Below are 13,080 nucleotides of genomic sequence, written 5' to 3' on the forward strand. Positions count from 1 at the left end.
GCAAATGACATGTTACAATAACGACTTTGTCTTTTTTGAGCAAAACTAGCTTAAAAAACTAGCTTAGTGTATCAAGTAACATTGTAAGTATCTTTACTATTGACATAAACTGAAATGTTTGACAGCAAACAAAGAAATCTGGTTCTACAAGATGATCCTCACCACTGATTACTTGTCCAAACAACTCTTCTGGTGTATCTCCAAAAAATGGCACACACCCAACAAGGAATTCATAAAGAATAATTCCCATAGCCCACCAGTCCACTGGTTTTCCATAACCCTGTCTCAGTATTACTTCAGGAGCTATGTATTCAGGTGTACCACAAACCTGAAAGGAAAAAAAAAAAGCATGATGGTATATTAAGTCTAACAGTACTTGCTATATCACATCACTTGTAAATCGTGAAATATAAAACAACATAATAACAAAAACAAATGAAATTCAGTACACTTTAGGCTGTTCTGCTGGCATAACTTGTTTTTACATTCTCCATCTACAATATAGGCAATCACATTTGCATGTCTGTAAAGCAAAAGACAGTTTATTTTTGATACATGTTATGAAAATCAATCAGAGCAAATATTTTATTTAATTTAAACATATCTTTAGCTTTACACGAAAGTTGTGATGGCTTTATTTTAAGTAAATTTTACTGTGAACAGATTGCGAGCAATGGTAATGAGGCACGCTTAAAGGGAAATGGGCCATAGCAAAGAAATTTAGAACCCCTGGTAGTACCATGCATCATCAGTTCCACAAGCACACTGTTGAGACTTCTGAATTCCTTTTAAAAACAGTTTTCTATTTATCTCTCTCACAGACTCACTTGCACACAATCAGGTTGTTCATCTTATTAATAGATCCTAATGCAGAAAGAAAAGAGCCTACCATAATCTGCTGGGTGTTAGTCAAAGTAACTGACAAATACAGTCAGAACACATATGCAGAAATAACAGCTTACAAAGTATTACAGTAGATTCTGCTGGCAAAACATCATTGCATTAAACAATGTAAAAAAGAAAAAAAGCTGTATCTTACTTGTTTATCAAGGAATTCTCTGGCATCCTTTTCAATGTGACCCTCATACAGATTGGTAGTCAAACTCATTAGCCCCACCTTTGATAGACCGAAGTCTGTAAGCTTTATATGGCCCATGGATGTTACCAATAAACTGAAAATTGAAGTGATCTGAAGTTACTGTGATATAATTCAAGAATGCATGCTTATTATTATTATTATGCTCAGAGAAATGTTTCAGCAGTACTGAAAAAAATTAAACCCAGCTTAAAAAGTAATTTAGCCAGAACAAAATAAGTTAAATAAATGACACAATCACAAGTTTATTACTGTTACACCAGACATAAACAAAGCTTTTATATACAACTGCATATAATCAGAATCATGGAGCGTCGAGAGTTAAATAGTAGATCTTTGAAGAAAATGAAATAGTTATCATTCTGAAAGAATAAGAATAGAATAAATTCAGCTTTTGAAGTGAGGCAGGCTTTTTCTACTAGTTGCAGGCTGGGTCATTCATTTGAAAAAAACCTAGATATTAAGATAGCTGATAACTAATACCACCACAATGGCCTCAGGTATCGTGCTAAGAAGATATTTTCACTGACGCAACTCCTTTTTTTTTTTTTTTCTTTTTTTTTTACTATTATTACTTATCTTTCTAATATAAAACAAGGAGAAGATTGAACACGAGCCAGCCGTGTGTCCTGGCAGCCTTAGGGGCCAATCATAACCTGGGGTGCAGCAGGCCCAGCACTGCCAGCAGGCAAGGGGAGGAGCTGTCCCTGTGCAGCCTCACCTCCAGCACTGAGTGCCATTTGGACACACCATGTACAAAGGACACAAAGGTGTCAGCATTCAAAGTAGAGCTGCAAAGGTGGTGAAGATTCTAGAGAGCAAGATGTATGAGGAGAGGCTGAGGCCCCTGGGTGTGCTGAGCACAGAGCAGAGGAGCTGAGGGGAGGCCTGATGGCGGCTGCAGCTCCTGACAGGGAGCGGAGGGCAGCGCTGAGCTCTGCTCTGTGTGACAGCGACAGGGCCCGAGGGAACGGCATGGAGCTGGGGGCTGGAGACAGGGTCTGCACCATAAGGCAGTGTCACAGCCCCACCTGCCAGAGTTCAAGAAGTCTGTGCACAGTAGTCCCAGTTTACACTGTCTGATTTTTGGGTGGTGCTGTGTGGAGCCAGGAGTTGGACTTAACGGAAGGTAGATCTTTATGGGTTCCTTTCAACTTGGGATATTCTACAACTCTGTGATAAATGGAGACATAACATCCATACTTTTCACTATAATTACTTGCTGTAATATTATTTACACATAGAAGAGAGATTCTGTATGTCTAGATAATGGGAAACAAACAAACAGACAAAAAACAACCAGGAACAATTTTCCACACTGATCAATTTAAGTCCTCTTTCTGTTATATTCTATATACATACTTATCTGGCTTCAAATCCCTGTGTACAATTCCATAATTATGAAGGTATTCCAAGGCCAGAACAGTCTCTGCAAAATACATCCTTGCCATGTCCACAGGTAAGGGGCCCATATTTTTCATCAAAGTAGCACAGTCTCCACCTGCGAAAACAGGATGAATGTTGAAGATGGTAGTATAAATTTTTAGACATATTTGCTGCAGAAGGAAACATAAATTGTAGTCATAAATGTTTCTTTTTCAATCAGATGATCCAATTTAATAGGCAATCACAATACCTACTGTACTGAAAAAAACATGAAGCTGGGAGAGAGTGGTGCTAGAGTTCAGCAGGAAACCAATAAAGTCTGTGCTGCTACTTAAAAGAAGTCCACACAGTCACAGCAATTCATCTTGATTGCTAGGAGAATAATGAGTGCGAGAAAAGTCACCTTATTCTTGAGTTTTGATCCCAAATCTGTACAGCCAGAACACACAGCAAATAAAGAGGGTCTTTTTAATGCAAGCACCATCAAGGTTTTATTTCTTTCCTGGTATTATTAAAAAAATACCCCTTCCCTCTAGAAAAGAATACTTTACCTTCTACGTATTCCATGACCATACATAAATGACGTCTTGTTTCAAAAGAACAATACATGCTGACAACGAAAGGGTTTTCTGCAAATGTCAGGATATCACGCTCGACGAAGGCCTGTTGGATCTGGTTTCGAAGGATGAGATTCTGCTTATTAATCTTCTTCATGGCAAATCTTTGTCTGGTTTCTTTATGTCTCACAAAATAAACCGCACTGAAGAAGTCCAAGTGAGATAGAAAAAGAAAAAGCACTAAATTTAAAAGCTATTTCTAAAATACATTTTTGACAAGTAAATATATCAAAAATATTGCATATGTATTTCATAAAAAACTTATTTCTAAACTAATGTAGTTGATGAACCTTTCACATAACAATGGATTGAGACCTTCTTATGTTTCAACATCAGGATGACTTCAGTCAACACAAATTAGTACACAAATTGATAACAAACAAAACAAACAGTCCACCCACAACAGGAACTAAGCTCAGATTTTGGAAGTTTCCATCAGCAAAGGATTATAGATGAAAACCAGCCATGACAGAATATTATAAACCATTTTGACAAATGTTTATTCTGTAAGTGTGAGTCATAATTATCTGACTGCAGACTCTGTTCTGGGATTTTAAAACACGTCATAGGTTTCTCAAGAAGGTTGCTCAGAAGTTTGCTCAGTGATGTGGCTCTCCCCAGTTGGTAGATGCAAAATGTATCATCTGTACTTGTTCAGTACAGTCCCCTTATATCAGCACTGATAAATATCATGGGTAGGTCACTGGTAGGTAATACAAATTAAAAAAATCACATATACCACCTGGTAATGTGGGAATAAGATGCATCTCAACAGCCAAAATTTCACTAGGCTATTGGGTACAAAGTTTCACATAAGTTTGATTAGAAAGATCAAGGTGATCAGGGCAGCAAAGTGAAAGAAAACCTCAGATAGACTACTTTCAAGGCTCAGGAAAATACATAATCTTGTCATAAAACACACAGGACACAACCACTGCGTTTCTCAAAATCCTTCAAGACAAACCCTGAAAACAACTGCTTTGCTTGAAATCAACCTCATAGTATTCAATGCACGTAGCATCTCCAGTTTATAAATACATGCTTTGTTTTGTTTTTTAATAAATACCATGCGTTTTTTTTTTTTTGGAAAGATAAATGACAAAAAAAAAAAAAAAGTAAAAAATGGAACTCAGTAATGTAGTTTTTAAGCTCATTTTCTTGTCCCCACAATATGCAATTATCAGCATACAAGCATACAAATACAAAAAGCAATTCCTGCCTTATTATTTTTACAACTAAATCTTCACACAGCTACCAAAATCACAGAAAAAAACAACAATTTCTACTTTGCTGTGTGGAATGTTTTTTTTTCCTACACATGAGAGTTTCTCTTACAGATCCTGAAAGTTTTCCTTAATCCCTTGCTACAGTGTAAGCATGGGGCAGGTAGAAAACATTACCTCATCATGAAACTAGGGGAAAAACACCTTGGGCAAAATCCAAGACAAACCTCACCCTTAGTGCCCGCCTCCTACTAAGCCTTGCTTTCTGTTGCCCATCCCAAACTCAAATAAAGATCAAGTTATTCAACTCCTGTATGCTCTCCTGCTGGCTTCATACGCCTCTTCCTTCCACTCCCAGCACACTCATTTCTTTCTTCACACCCCCTGGACAGCTGTTTTCTTTACTTTTCTCTTTTTCATCTTTCTTTAGGTGCCATCTGTTGTTCAATTGTCATAAGTTTCTTAATCTCCTATAATACTGTGTATTCTTTTCCTATTTCAGTTCCTTCATGAATTTTTGGCTTGTAAAAAAGTGAGTTCTTCAGGTGCCTTAAGTATACTTTCCATCATATGCATCTGTAGAGTAGTCACTACCATATTTAAGGATGAAGAATCAGTAAGTTTGAACTATTCAATGCAGTAAATATCTGGATATGATGATTACAATTCCCACAGTTCTCTAAATTAGATTCTCTGTCCTTGTAGTTGCAGGGAGACAATAATCTAAATTTCCACCAGAATTCTTTTAGCCACAAATGCTTGGAAAAAATAAAATATTTCACTGATTCACAAGATACTAGATTCACAAAAAAAAAAAAAAAAAAAGCAATGTAGTTCTCTGTCTCATGCTTATACATTCAAAGGCTATTTGTACTGATTAAAGTGATTTTAAATGATCTTCAGTATACAAGAGTGCACATCATTATGCACATCTGTGTAACACAATAGCCAGAGCAAACAGCATCACAAACAAAACTATGCTCTAAATGGAAGCAAAGGATTCCAGCCAAAGATTAGCTATCTTCCTTCAGAATAGTCTCATTTCACAACTATGCATTTCCCTTGCTTACTAGTACAACCAGCAAGGCATTGGAACTGCAATCTGAACTAACTGAGAATCCTATGCTTTGAAAGAATTTGCTGAAATGTCACTAATAAATAGAATATGAAACTTACCCAAGGACAACCAGTTAAATGAAGGGAAAAAAAATGTAGAAGTTCCTTGGACATTAAAAACAACAATAAACCAAAATGGAAAAAAAAAACAAACAACTTCAACCCCCTGGGACTTCAACTTAATCAAAATAACTCAAGGCTTTGGGTAAAGCACAGAACTGCCAAGACAGTAAAGACACTGAAATTCCAGATAAAAAGTTGAGAACAACCATAATGAGGTCTGCTATGCAAGCTTTGTTCATTTTGGATCCCAATTTGCAAGTTTTGACATATTCTTCTCTTTTAAACCATGAAGCAGAATGGGATGGTCTGATTCCCTTTGCTTTCCCTGAAGCTCCTTCCTGCTACATTCTCCTCATTCCTGCACTGAACTCAGCCCTTCTTTTCCTGCGACAGGCTCGCTTCACTCTGTTGCTCTGTTCCTTACTTGTCAGATGCTATTCCAGAAGCATTAGACAGACCTTTATCTTTGTTTCACTTCTGCTTCTAAGAGAACACGATTTCTTACTCTCATTTTCTTGGCATTGAGCAATAATATCCAGTTCATGTTTTCCAGTGACAAGACAACTGTCATTCTGAGAATTCTGTTAGTACAAAAGCAACCCATCCATAACATCAAATTGCTCTGTCCATCTACTTAACAACAGTCATACGCCATCCTTGCCTGCAAAGCCACAACCACAGAGGCACTGTTACAACCTGCTATGCTTTCAAACCAAGAATTTGCTTTCCTGCCTTGCCCTACTTGATTCATAACATCACCATGGGTTTCTAGAACACCCTCTTATTTCACCACATGGATCTCACAAATGCTCTGTATTTTATTGATAATGTATCTAAATGTATCAAGCAAAATTTAATTCACAAGAGAAATAAATTAACAAACTCTGTGACTGTCCAAACACTGCCTTCCTCTACTTCTAAAATTTCCATTCACTTTGAAAAACGTATATCTAAAACACCTAGGCATAAATATAAATGCTATGCATGTGCTGATATGACAAAAACAAACAAACAAAAAAACCTGTTACAACTTAATTGTTATGCAATTTACCTTTCAAAGCTTACAATAATGATTCCTGGTTATAACTAAAATATAACAGTCTTCAGATCTGTCAGAGAATCATAGAATGTCTTGGGTTGGAAGAGACCTTAAATCTCATCTCAATTCCAACTTCTTGCCATAGGTAGGGCTGCCACTTATCAGCTCAGGCTGCCCAGAGCCACATCCAGCCTGGCCTTGAGCACCTCCAGGGATGGGGCTCCCACAGCTTCTCTTGGCAGTCTGTGCCAGTGCCTCACTGCCCTCTGAGTAAAGAATTTCCCCATAATACCTAATCTAAATCTCTCTTCTTTTAGTTTAAAACTGTTTCCCTTGGTCTTTCCATTACCTGTCCATTTGAGAAGTTGGTCTCCCTCCTGTTTGTAAGTTTCCTATTTTACAGATCTTCAGTAACTTTCAGAGATATTTTAAAATTTAGTCTACACTCAGTACTTTCAGCTGATGTTGCTGTGTTTAAAGGTAACTTGCTTTTAACTTGATCACTGAATTTGTCAAAGGACCCTGAACTCCTTGTGGAAACACAGGTGTTGTACTTGCTGCATTTACTATTTAAAAGTTAAAGCTGCTGACCAAGAATTATGCTACATTTTAAAAAGCAATTTTCTGAAAAGGGATTGCCAAATTCTGTACTGTCTGAATCATCTCCAGTCCAAGGCAACCATTTGTGAGGCCACGATGCACGTTATAGCATTATGGCAGAGTTTACAGATAGTGAAGATCAGAACCACCAGCAGAACCAAAAACAGCATTGCACCACCTCCCACCTAGATTATAGCCATCACTAAATCAGATTTATTTGGAGGTGAGGAGGAAATGCTGTCTACAGCACATCTAAGACAAGCATCCAGTGTAGTGCGAACTAAGTTTTTGGAATATACCTTAGTCTACCCTGTAGCATGAGAAAAGAGAATGGCTGTGATTCTTCTTTTTGTATGAGACCTACTCACTTCAACATGTTACATACTTCAGCCAGTAAAATTGCCTGTCTACATTTAACTGTAACAACTTCTACCTTTATGGAAGCCAGTAAACACAGGCATGCACTGATGAAACTACTGCTAGATTTCCTGTGAATAAAATCCCTAAGAACTGTTCAGTATTCGCAAAAAAACACTTGAGAAATAGAGACCTTCACATATTTGTTGTATGCCACATGTTCAGGAAGGACACAATTTGATATCATCACTGCCTCTTAACTCTCAGTAGCTGAAATATGGGGAAAAAAAAAACAGTTGCTGTAATTGCAGTAGAAGTTTGAAAAATTGGGTAGTCTGATAAGTTTTGCCTGGCTGAAAAGGAGTCTGACAAACAGCCTGTGAAACCATTAGTGACTTGGCCAGTGTCCTACTCGTTTACTGATTCACAGCTTGTTTAACTTCTTGTGTATTCCCAGCCCGATACACCTAATCTACTACACAGTCGTTTAATTGCACTACAAATCAGTTTACTCAACCAATACTTGATATTTAAACTCATCAAGTTTAGCATATCTGACAAACCTCTGCTACAGTATGCCAAGACCAAAAATTATCCTGTCAAGCAAAGTTTTCTATTTCACTAATGAAGGCAAAAACACAACAGTAAAGTAAAGGATATCAGAATGTACATTTCTTTCTTTTTTTTTTTTTATGAATTGGTTCTGAACGTAACCTTCCACAACCTCCTTGAAACAAGCAAAGTATTACAGTAGAATACTAAGTAAGTCAGAACGCAAAAGATGCCTACTGATGTATTTTGGAGAATAAATCAATGAAGTTCAAACAGAATTCATACACATTCAAGTTATTTCAAAAAGTTAATGGCCTAGAAAAATGTGGAAGTGGGAAAAAAAGCCTTGTACCATAACAACACTAACTTTTATTTTGGCTGCTTACACTTGTAATAAACTGCAATAAATGCCCATTGGGCAATTTACTGCTTCGTATTCACAGATGGAACAGACACCGCTGCTTAATTATGCTCCACTTTGTAGAGTTTAAAAGTATACAGGTAATAGCCGTATGTTCCTCTTTAAATTTGACCATGTTATGAGTAAATTAATCTCTAGCTGTATGATGTCAACATAAACATGATACTCACTAAAAGTATACTAATGATACTGTCCCTCTTTATCTGACTTACCACAATGGAGAACTTCAAGCACACAGAAATTCTTGAAAGAGTTTTTGAGTTCAAGCCTACTCAACTTCCAGCATCACTATGGGATCAAGTGCTAATCTCACTTTATAAAATGTTGAGTATATACTTTTAGAATTTGCACTCAGGAAGTTCACTGAATGTGTTACTTTCACTCTAGACTATTTTTCAGTTTTACTTTCATTGTCTTTCTTGTTTGTATCATCTTTATTTTTATCGTAAGAATCATTTAAACCAAAAATCCAGACCAAGAAAATCCACTTTGATGATGTTTGCTTAAGCACAGAAATAACAGCACTCCATTAAAGTTGATGGGATTTTCAGTTTCCACTTCTAACATTACTGTTGTATTACCACTAGCATGCTTCTGTTTTAACATTTTATAAAAGCAATAACAGTTCCTATAGAATGCTGATACACTTCGCCCTCACTCAGCTTTCCCTTTGCTCAACAATTTATCAGGTTCTCAACAAATATTATACTTGCTATGACAATTTTACCTGTTATGTTCATTAAGAAGGTGCCTCACGAAGTACAGTATTGATCTTCCCTGCCACAAACATGAGAAAACATGTTCTATGTCCCCACGCTGTAAGAGCCACAGAAAGCCTGGGCTTTTTTCATCCTTTCTTTTCCACCTTACAAATCTTTACCTGTCTCCAATCTGAATTTCTTAGTAGCCCAATCAGACGTCGTGGCTGTGAGGGTTATGGAGCAAGAGGACTACTGTACATCTGACTTCTGGCAGTCAACCTCACACTGCCAGTTGTGGCATGCCTGTCTCTTGCCACCACTCCCTCCTTTCTCCACTGCATACTGACCTAAAACTACTGGGAAATTGCACAGGTCCACTCACTCAGATACCTATTTCTCTGACATGAACATACCCCACACAATTCTTCTCCTGCTCCAGTAAGACAAAGAGGAAACTGGATAGAGATGAAAGGGAGAAAAGAGGGAATTAGGCATCTGCCAAGGGAAAAAAGAACGGATGCAGTCAGGGATGGGAGCAGAAACTACTGCTAAGTGCAAGAAGAAAGACTTTTAAAATTTAGGGGTAATTTGAAGTAACTGGCATAGATTAATGAGTTTGCCTACAAAGAAATTCTGAGAAAATGAACTGTGAAGAGGCTGAACTGTGAAAAGTTTGGATATTTATATAATAAATTTTATATATTTATATTAATTTTAATATATATATTAATTATATAATATATAAAATTATATATTATGTAAAATTTTATAAATTTTATATAATTTTAATTCAAGTTATCCTATCTCCTGCAGGCTTTTTGCTGAACTACATAAGTAGGTCTGGTCACAAGCAAATAGTCTCTACATATGCCGTCACAATCAGAAGTAGTAAACATTAACTGTCCCATCAGAGTTCAGGGCTATCTTTAAATAAACATGACTTGAGAGTCATTACTGCACCCATAATCCCAAGGCCATTAAAACAGCATGCAAAATTCCAGTGGACAGATCACCAGTGGGCTTTCTCTTCCAGAGTCCTATCAGGTATGTGCTGTTTCCCATCTCAAGCAGAGGTAGCATAGGATAGAGCCAGTGTAATGTGACCTGTGCTGGGCATCAGCACAGACCTTTCCTTCAGTGCTGTGCAACATTGCTTCATTTGGTGACAGACAGAAATCTGTCTTTTTTGAACCAGTTCCAAGTCTCCTATTCCTGATCAGCAGTTCCTGTCCTGATACAATTTGGCACTGAGAAGTAGAATCAAACAAGGCTCTAATGAGGGCATCTGAACACAAAAGCAACCAGTAGTTCTATCTGTTGGCAGAGTTAATACTTAGACTACAGCTACGGATTTCTTTCATGTTAATTCTCTCTTGGCCTTCCAGAGTTATATGCATACAACTTATATACCACTGTGCAGTAAGTTCTGTATTTTTATAAGTACCCAAAAAATCCAACCAAGTAATAGTAACTCCTTAAAAGCCATCTGGGATAGAAGAGAGTCCATGGAGAAGAGGAAAAAACCAAACAAAAAAAACCAAAACAGTTCAGACCTACTTAAGGCAATTTTTTTTTTACTTCTCCAATATTTTTAGGTCAAATTAGCACTCAAGCATAAACAACAAAGTAGGAAAGCAGCATTAAGAATACAGCAGTGCAAAAAAATCCCTCTCATAATCATCTCTGCAGTAAAATACTGGAAGTCATGCAAAACTCTGAAAAAGCTGTTACAGTAACATGAATTACTCACCCATAAGCTCCATTACTGATCAGTTTAATTGTTTCAAAATCACTTTCTCGAGGTTTTCTCCGGAGCTGTAGTGAGGTATTAGAGCTCTTTGAAGTAAAAAAGGAGAAAGAACACAGTCAGTACACTGTTATTTTTCTTCAAAGAAGGAAAAAAAATAAAAAAACGTAACACCAAGTACTATTAGTCTGTCACACCCCAACGAACCACCTGAAAGACCGAACCAGTTGACCGTAATTTGGCTGAAGTAAAGGACATAGGAGTTCCTGAAACAAAGCTGCCTCTCCATCTGAAAGGTATCTGTTACGCTGGAGCCATCTGTCCCCTCATCTCCAAGTCAGGGTTAAAGAAGATAGGTGTGATGGCTTCTGCTAAAGGGAATTACTGGCAACTCCTATCTGGAGGTCTAAACTTCTGGGAATTGCACTAGGTACTTGCTGGACATTGCCTTCATTTTTGAGTAAAAGTGATTCCAACAGTGTGCAGGCAGAATCAGCCTGAGAGTAACTGAAGCAGATGAGCTCTTCTAACTTCAAATAAAATTCTGTACATTTCTGACTAATGATAGGGCTGTGATATAATTTAGGATGGACTGTGGAAAAAGACACACAAAGAGAAAAAAAAAGGAAGACAAAAATGCAATAACTCTGTCATGATAATGTGACTTTCACCAACTTCTATGCAAGAACATTTTCGAAACAGAGTTATCTTGAATGCAGTACGACTTTCTTTCTAGCTGTAATCTTAATGATTCTTAACAACCAAGTGTAAATTAGGAATGGGAGGTATGAGGCACATGTGCATGCACTAGTGCAGATTCCTAAATTTCTTATTCCAAACCTACAAAATACAAAGTGCTTCCCAAATTTCCAAAAAGTTCTGTGATCCCTATCAAGACAGCTCAGTAATATTAAAGGCTGGGTGTAGATCTGCTTGGAAGATTTTCAATGAAATACTTACTAGAGAAACAGTTCAGTGTTAAGAAGAAATGAATATGGTAAGAGAAGAAACTATGCAGGAGCAGGAAGAGATAATTTCTTAAACTGCTTAGGCTACTTGCTTGCCAATACAGGATTCTTCCTAATTGTATATTTATCATCATTTTAAATTGTTTCGTGTTTTATTTTAAGTTATGCCTCTTTACACTTTCCATGGGTTGTTTTTATGTTATGGCTATTCCACATTGGTAAAATATTTCTAGATATTCACCCTGTATTTTTCATTCCTCATATAATTTCACCGCAGCCCCAGTTACATTCCCGTATTACAATGAATTATCCTTCCTTGTACTTCATTTTTTCAATTTTGAGGAGTTTGCATTTGCACAACACAGATACCTTCAGAATTATGATTTCATAGCTATTGCTAAGCCAGTCTTCAGGTACACATTCCCCATCTAAATTAGAAAACTCCTTCAGCATTTTAGTTATCTTTCTAATTTTTATCCAATTTGTCAGTATCCTTCCAATAAATAATGCCCAGGTCTGTATTTTACACCAAATAAAACACCAGAAACCTTCTCAAGATAAGATATTTCAGGAGAGGATAATGTCCTTAATGTAGTATGTTGATACTACCTTAACAGATACCCCATTCATGTATTTTAAACTTTACTAATAGTTACAGATGCCAGTAAAGTATCTGTGCATCCTTGCAGAATTGCATTGACTTTTTCTATCTGCTTGCACTAAAAACTAACAATAAATTGCTAGAACTGCATTTATTGTTGACTGATGTGCAAGGTATAAGAGCTAACTTTTAAAAATTATAATTTAAATAGACAGAACTTAAACCCACCACAATATTCAGACCAATCATCTCCAGCAACTCATTTTTCTTTGGCTAACCTGTGCAAGCATTTGACAAAATTTTACTGTAAGATACCCATGATCATAGCCAAATATTTTCAAACATAGATTCAAAAAAATAATGCAGAATATTCCAGACTGCAAGACAGCTTTCTGAAACAGGTTTTTTGGCAACATGCTTATTACCTTCTCATGTCTTGACTGGATATGTTTAGACTCTGTTAATTTCACCATTAGTTGCCACTGCAAGCAGACTGTCTTGAAATAGTTCTAAAATGCTTTATTTTTAAAGAAGTGTGTAAATCCTTAGAGAAGGAAAATAACTACATTACACGAAAATAAAACAGTCATCAG

At 36.8% G+C, this 13,080-nt stretch overlaps 1 protein-coding gene across 8 annotated transcripts in view; it reads right to left on the reverse strand.

The window, feature by feature from the left end:
- MAST4 (microtubule associated serine/threonine kinase family member 4) overlaps positions 1-13,080 on the reverse strand; it is a 281,493-nt gene that overhangs the window by 24,494 nt on the left and 243,919 nt on the right. For all 8 annotated transcript variants that reach the window (XM_090131679.1, XM_090131677.1, XM_090131676.1 and 5 more), the window contains 5 exons: positions 10,922-11,007; positions 3,034-3,242; positions 2,459-2,597; positions 1,040-1,172; positions 163-328 (listed from right to left, as the gene is read on the reverse strand). In XM_090131679.1, coding sequence (XP_089987805.1) covers positions 163-328; positions 1,040-1,172; positions 2,459-2,597; positions 3,034-3,242; positions 10,922-11,007 — 733 coding nt within the window. The remainder of the gene's footprint in view (positions 1-162; positions 329-1,039; positions 1,173-2,458; positions 2,598-3,033; positions 3,243-10,921; positions 11,008-13,080) is intronic.

Source organism: Phasianus colchicus, chromosome Z (assembly GCF_987193195.1).
Source record: "Phasianus colchicus chromosome Z, bPhaCol1.hap1.1, whole genome shotgun sequence".
Lineage (NCBI taxonomy): Eukaryota > Metazoa > Chordata > Aves > Galliformes > Phasianidae > Phasianus > Phasianus colchicus.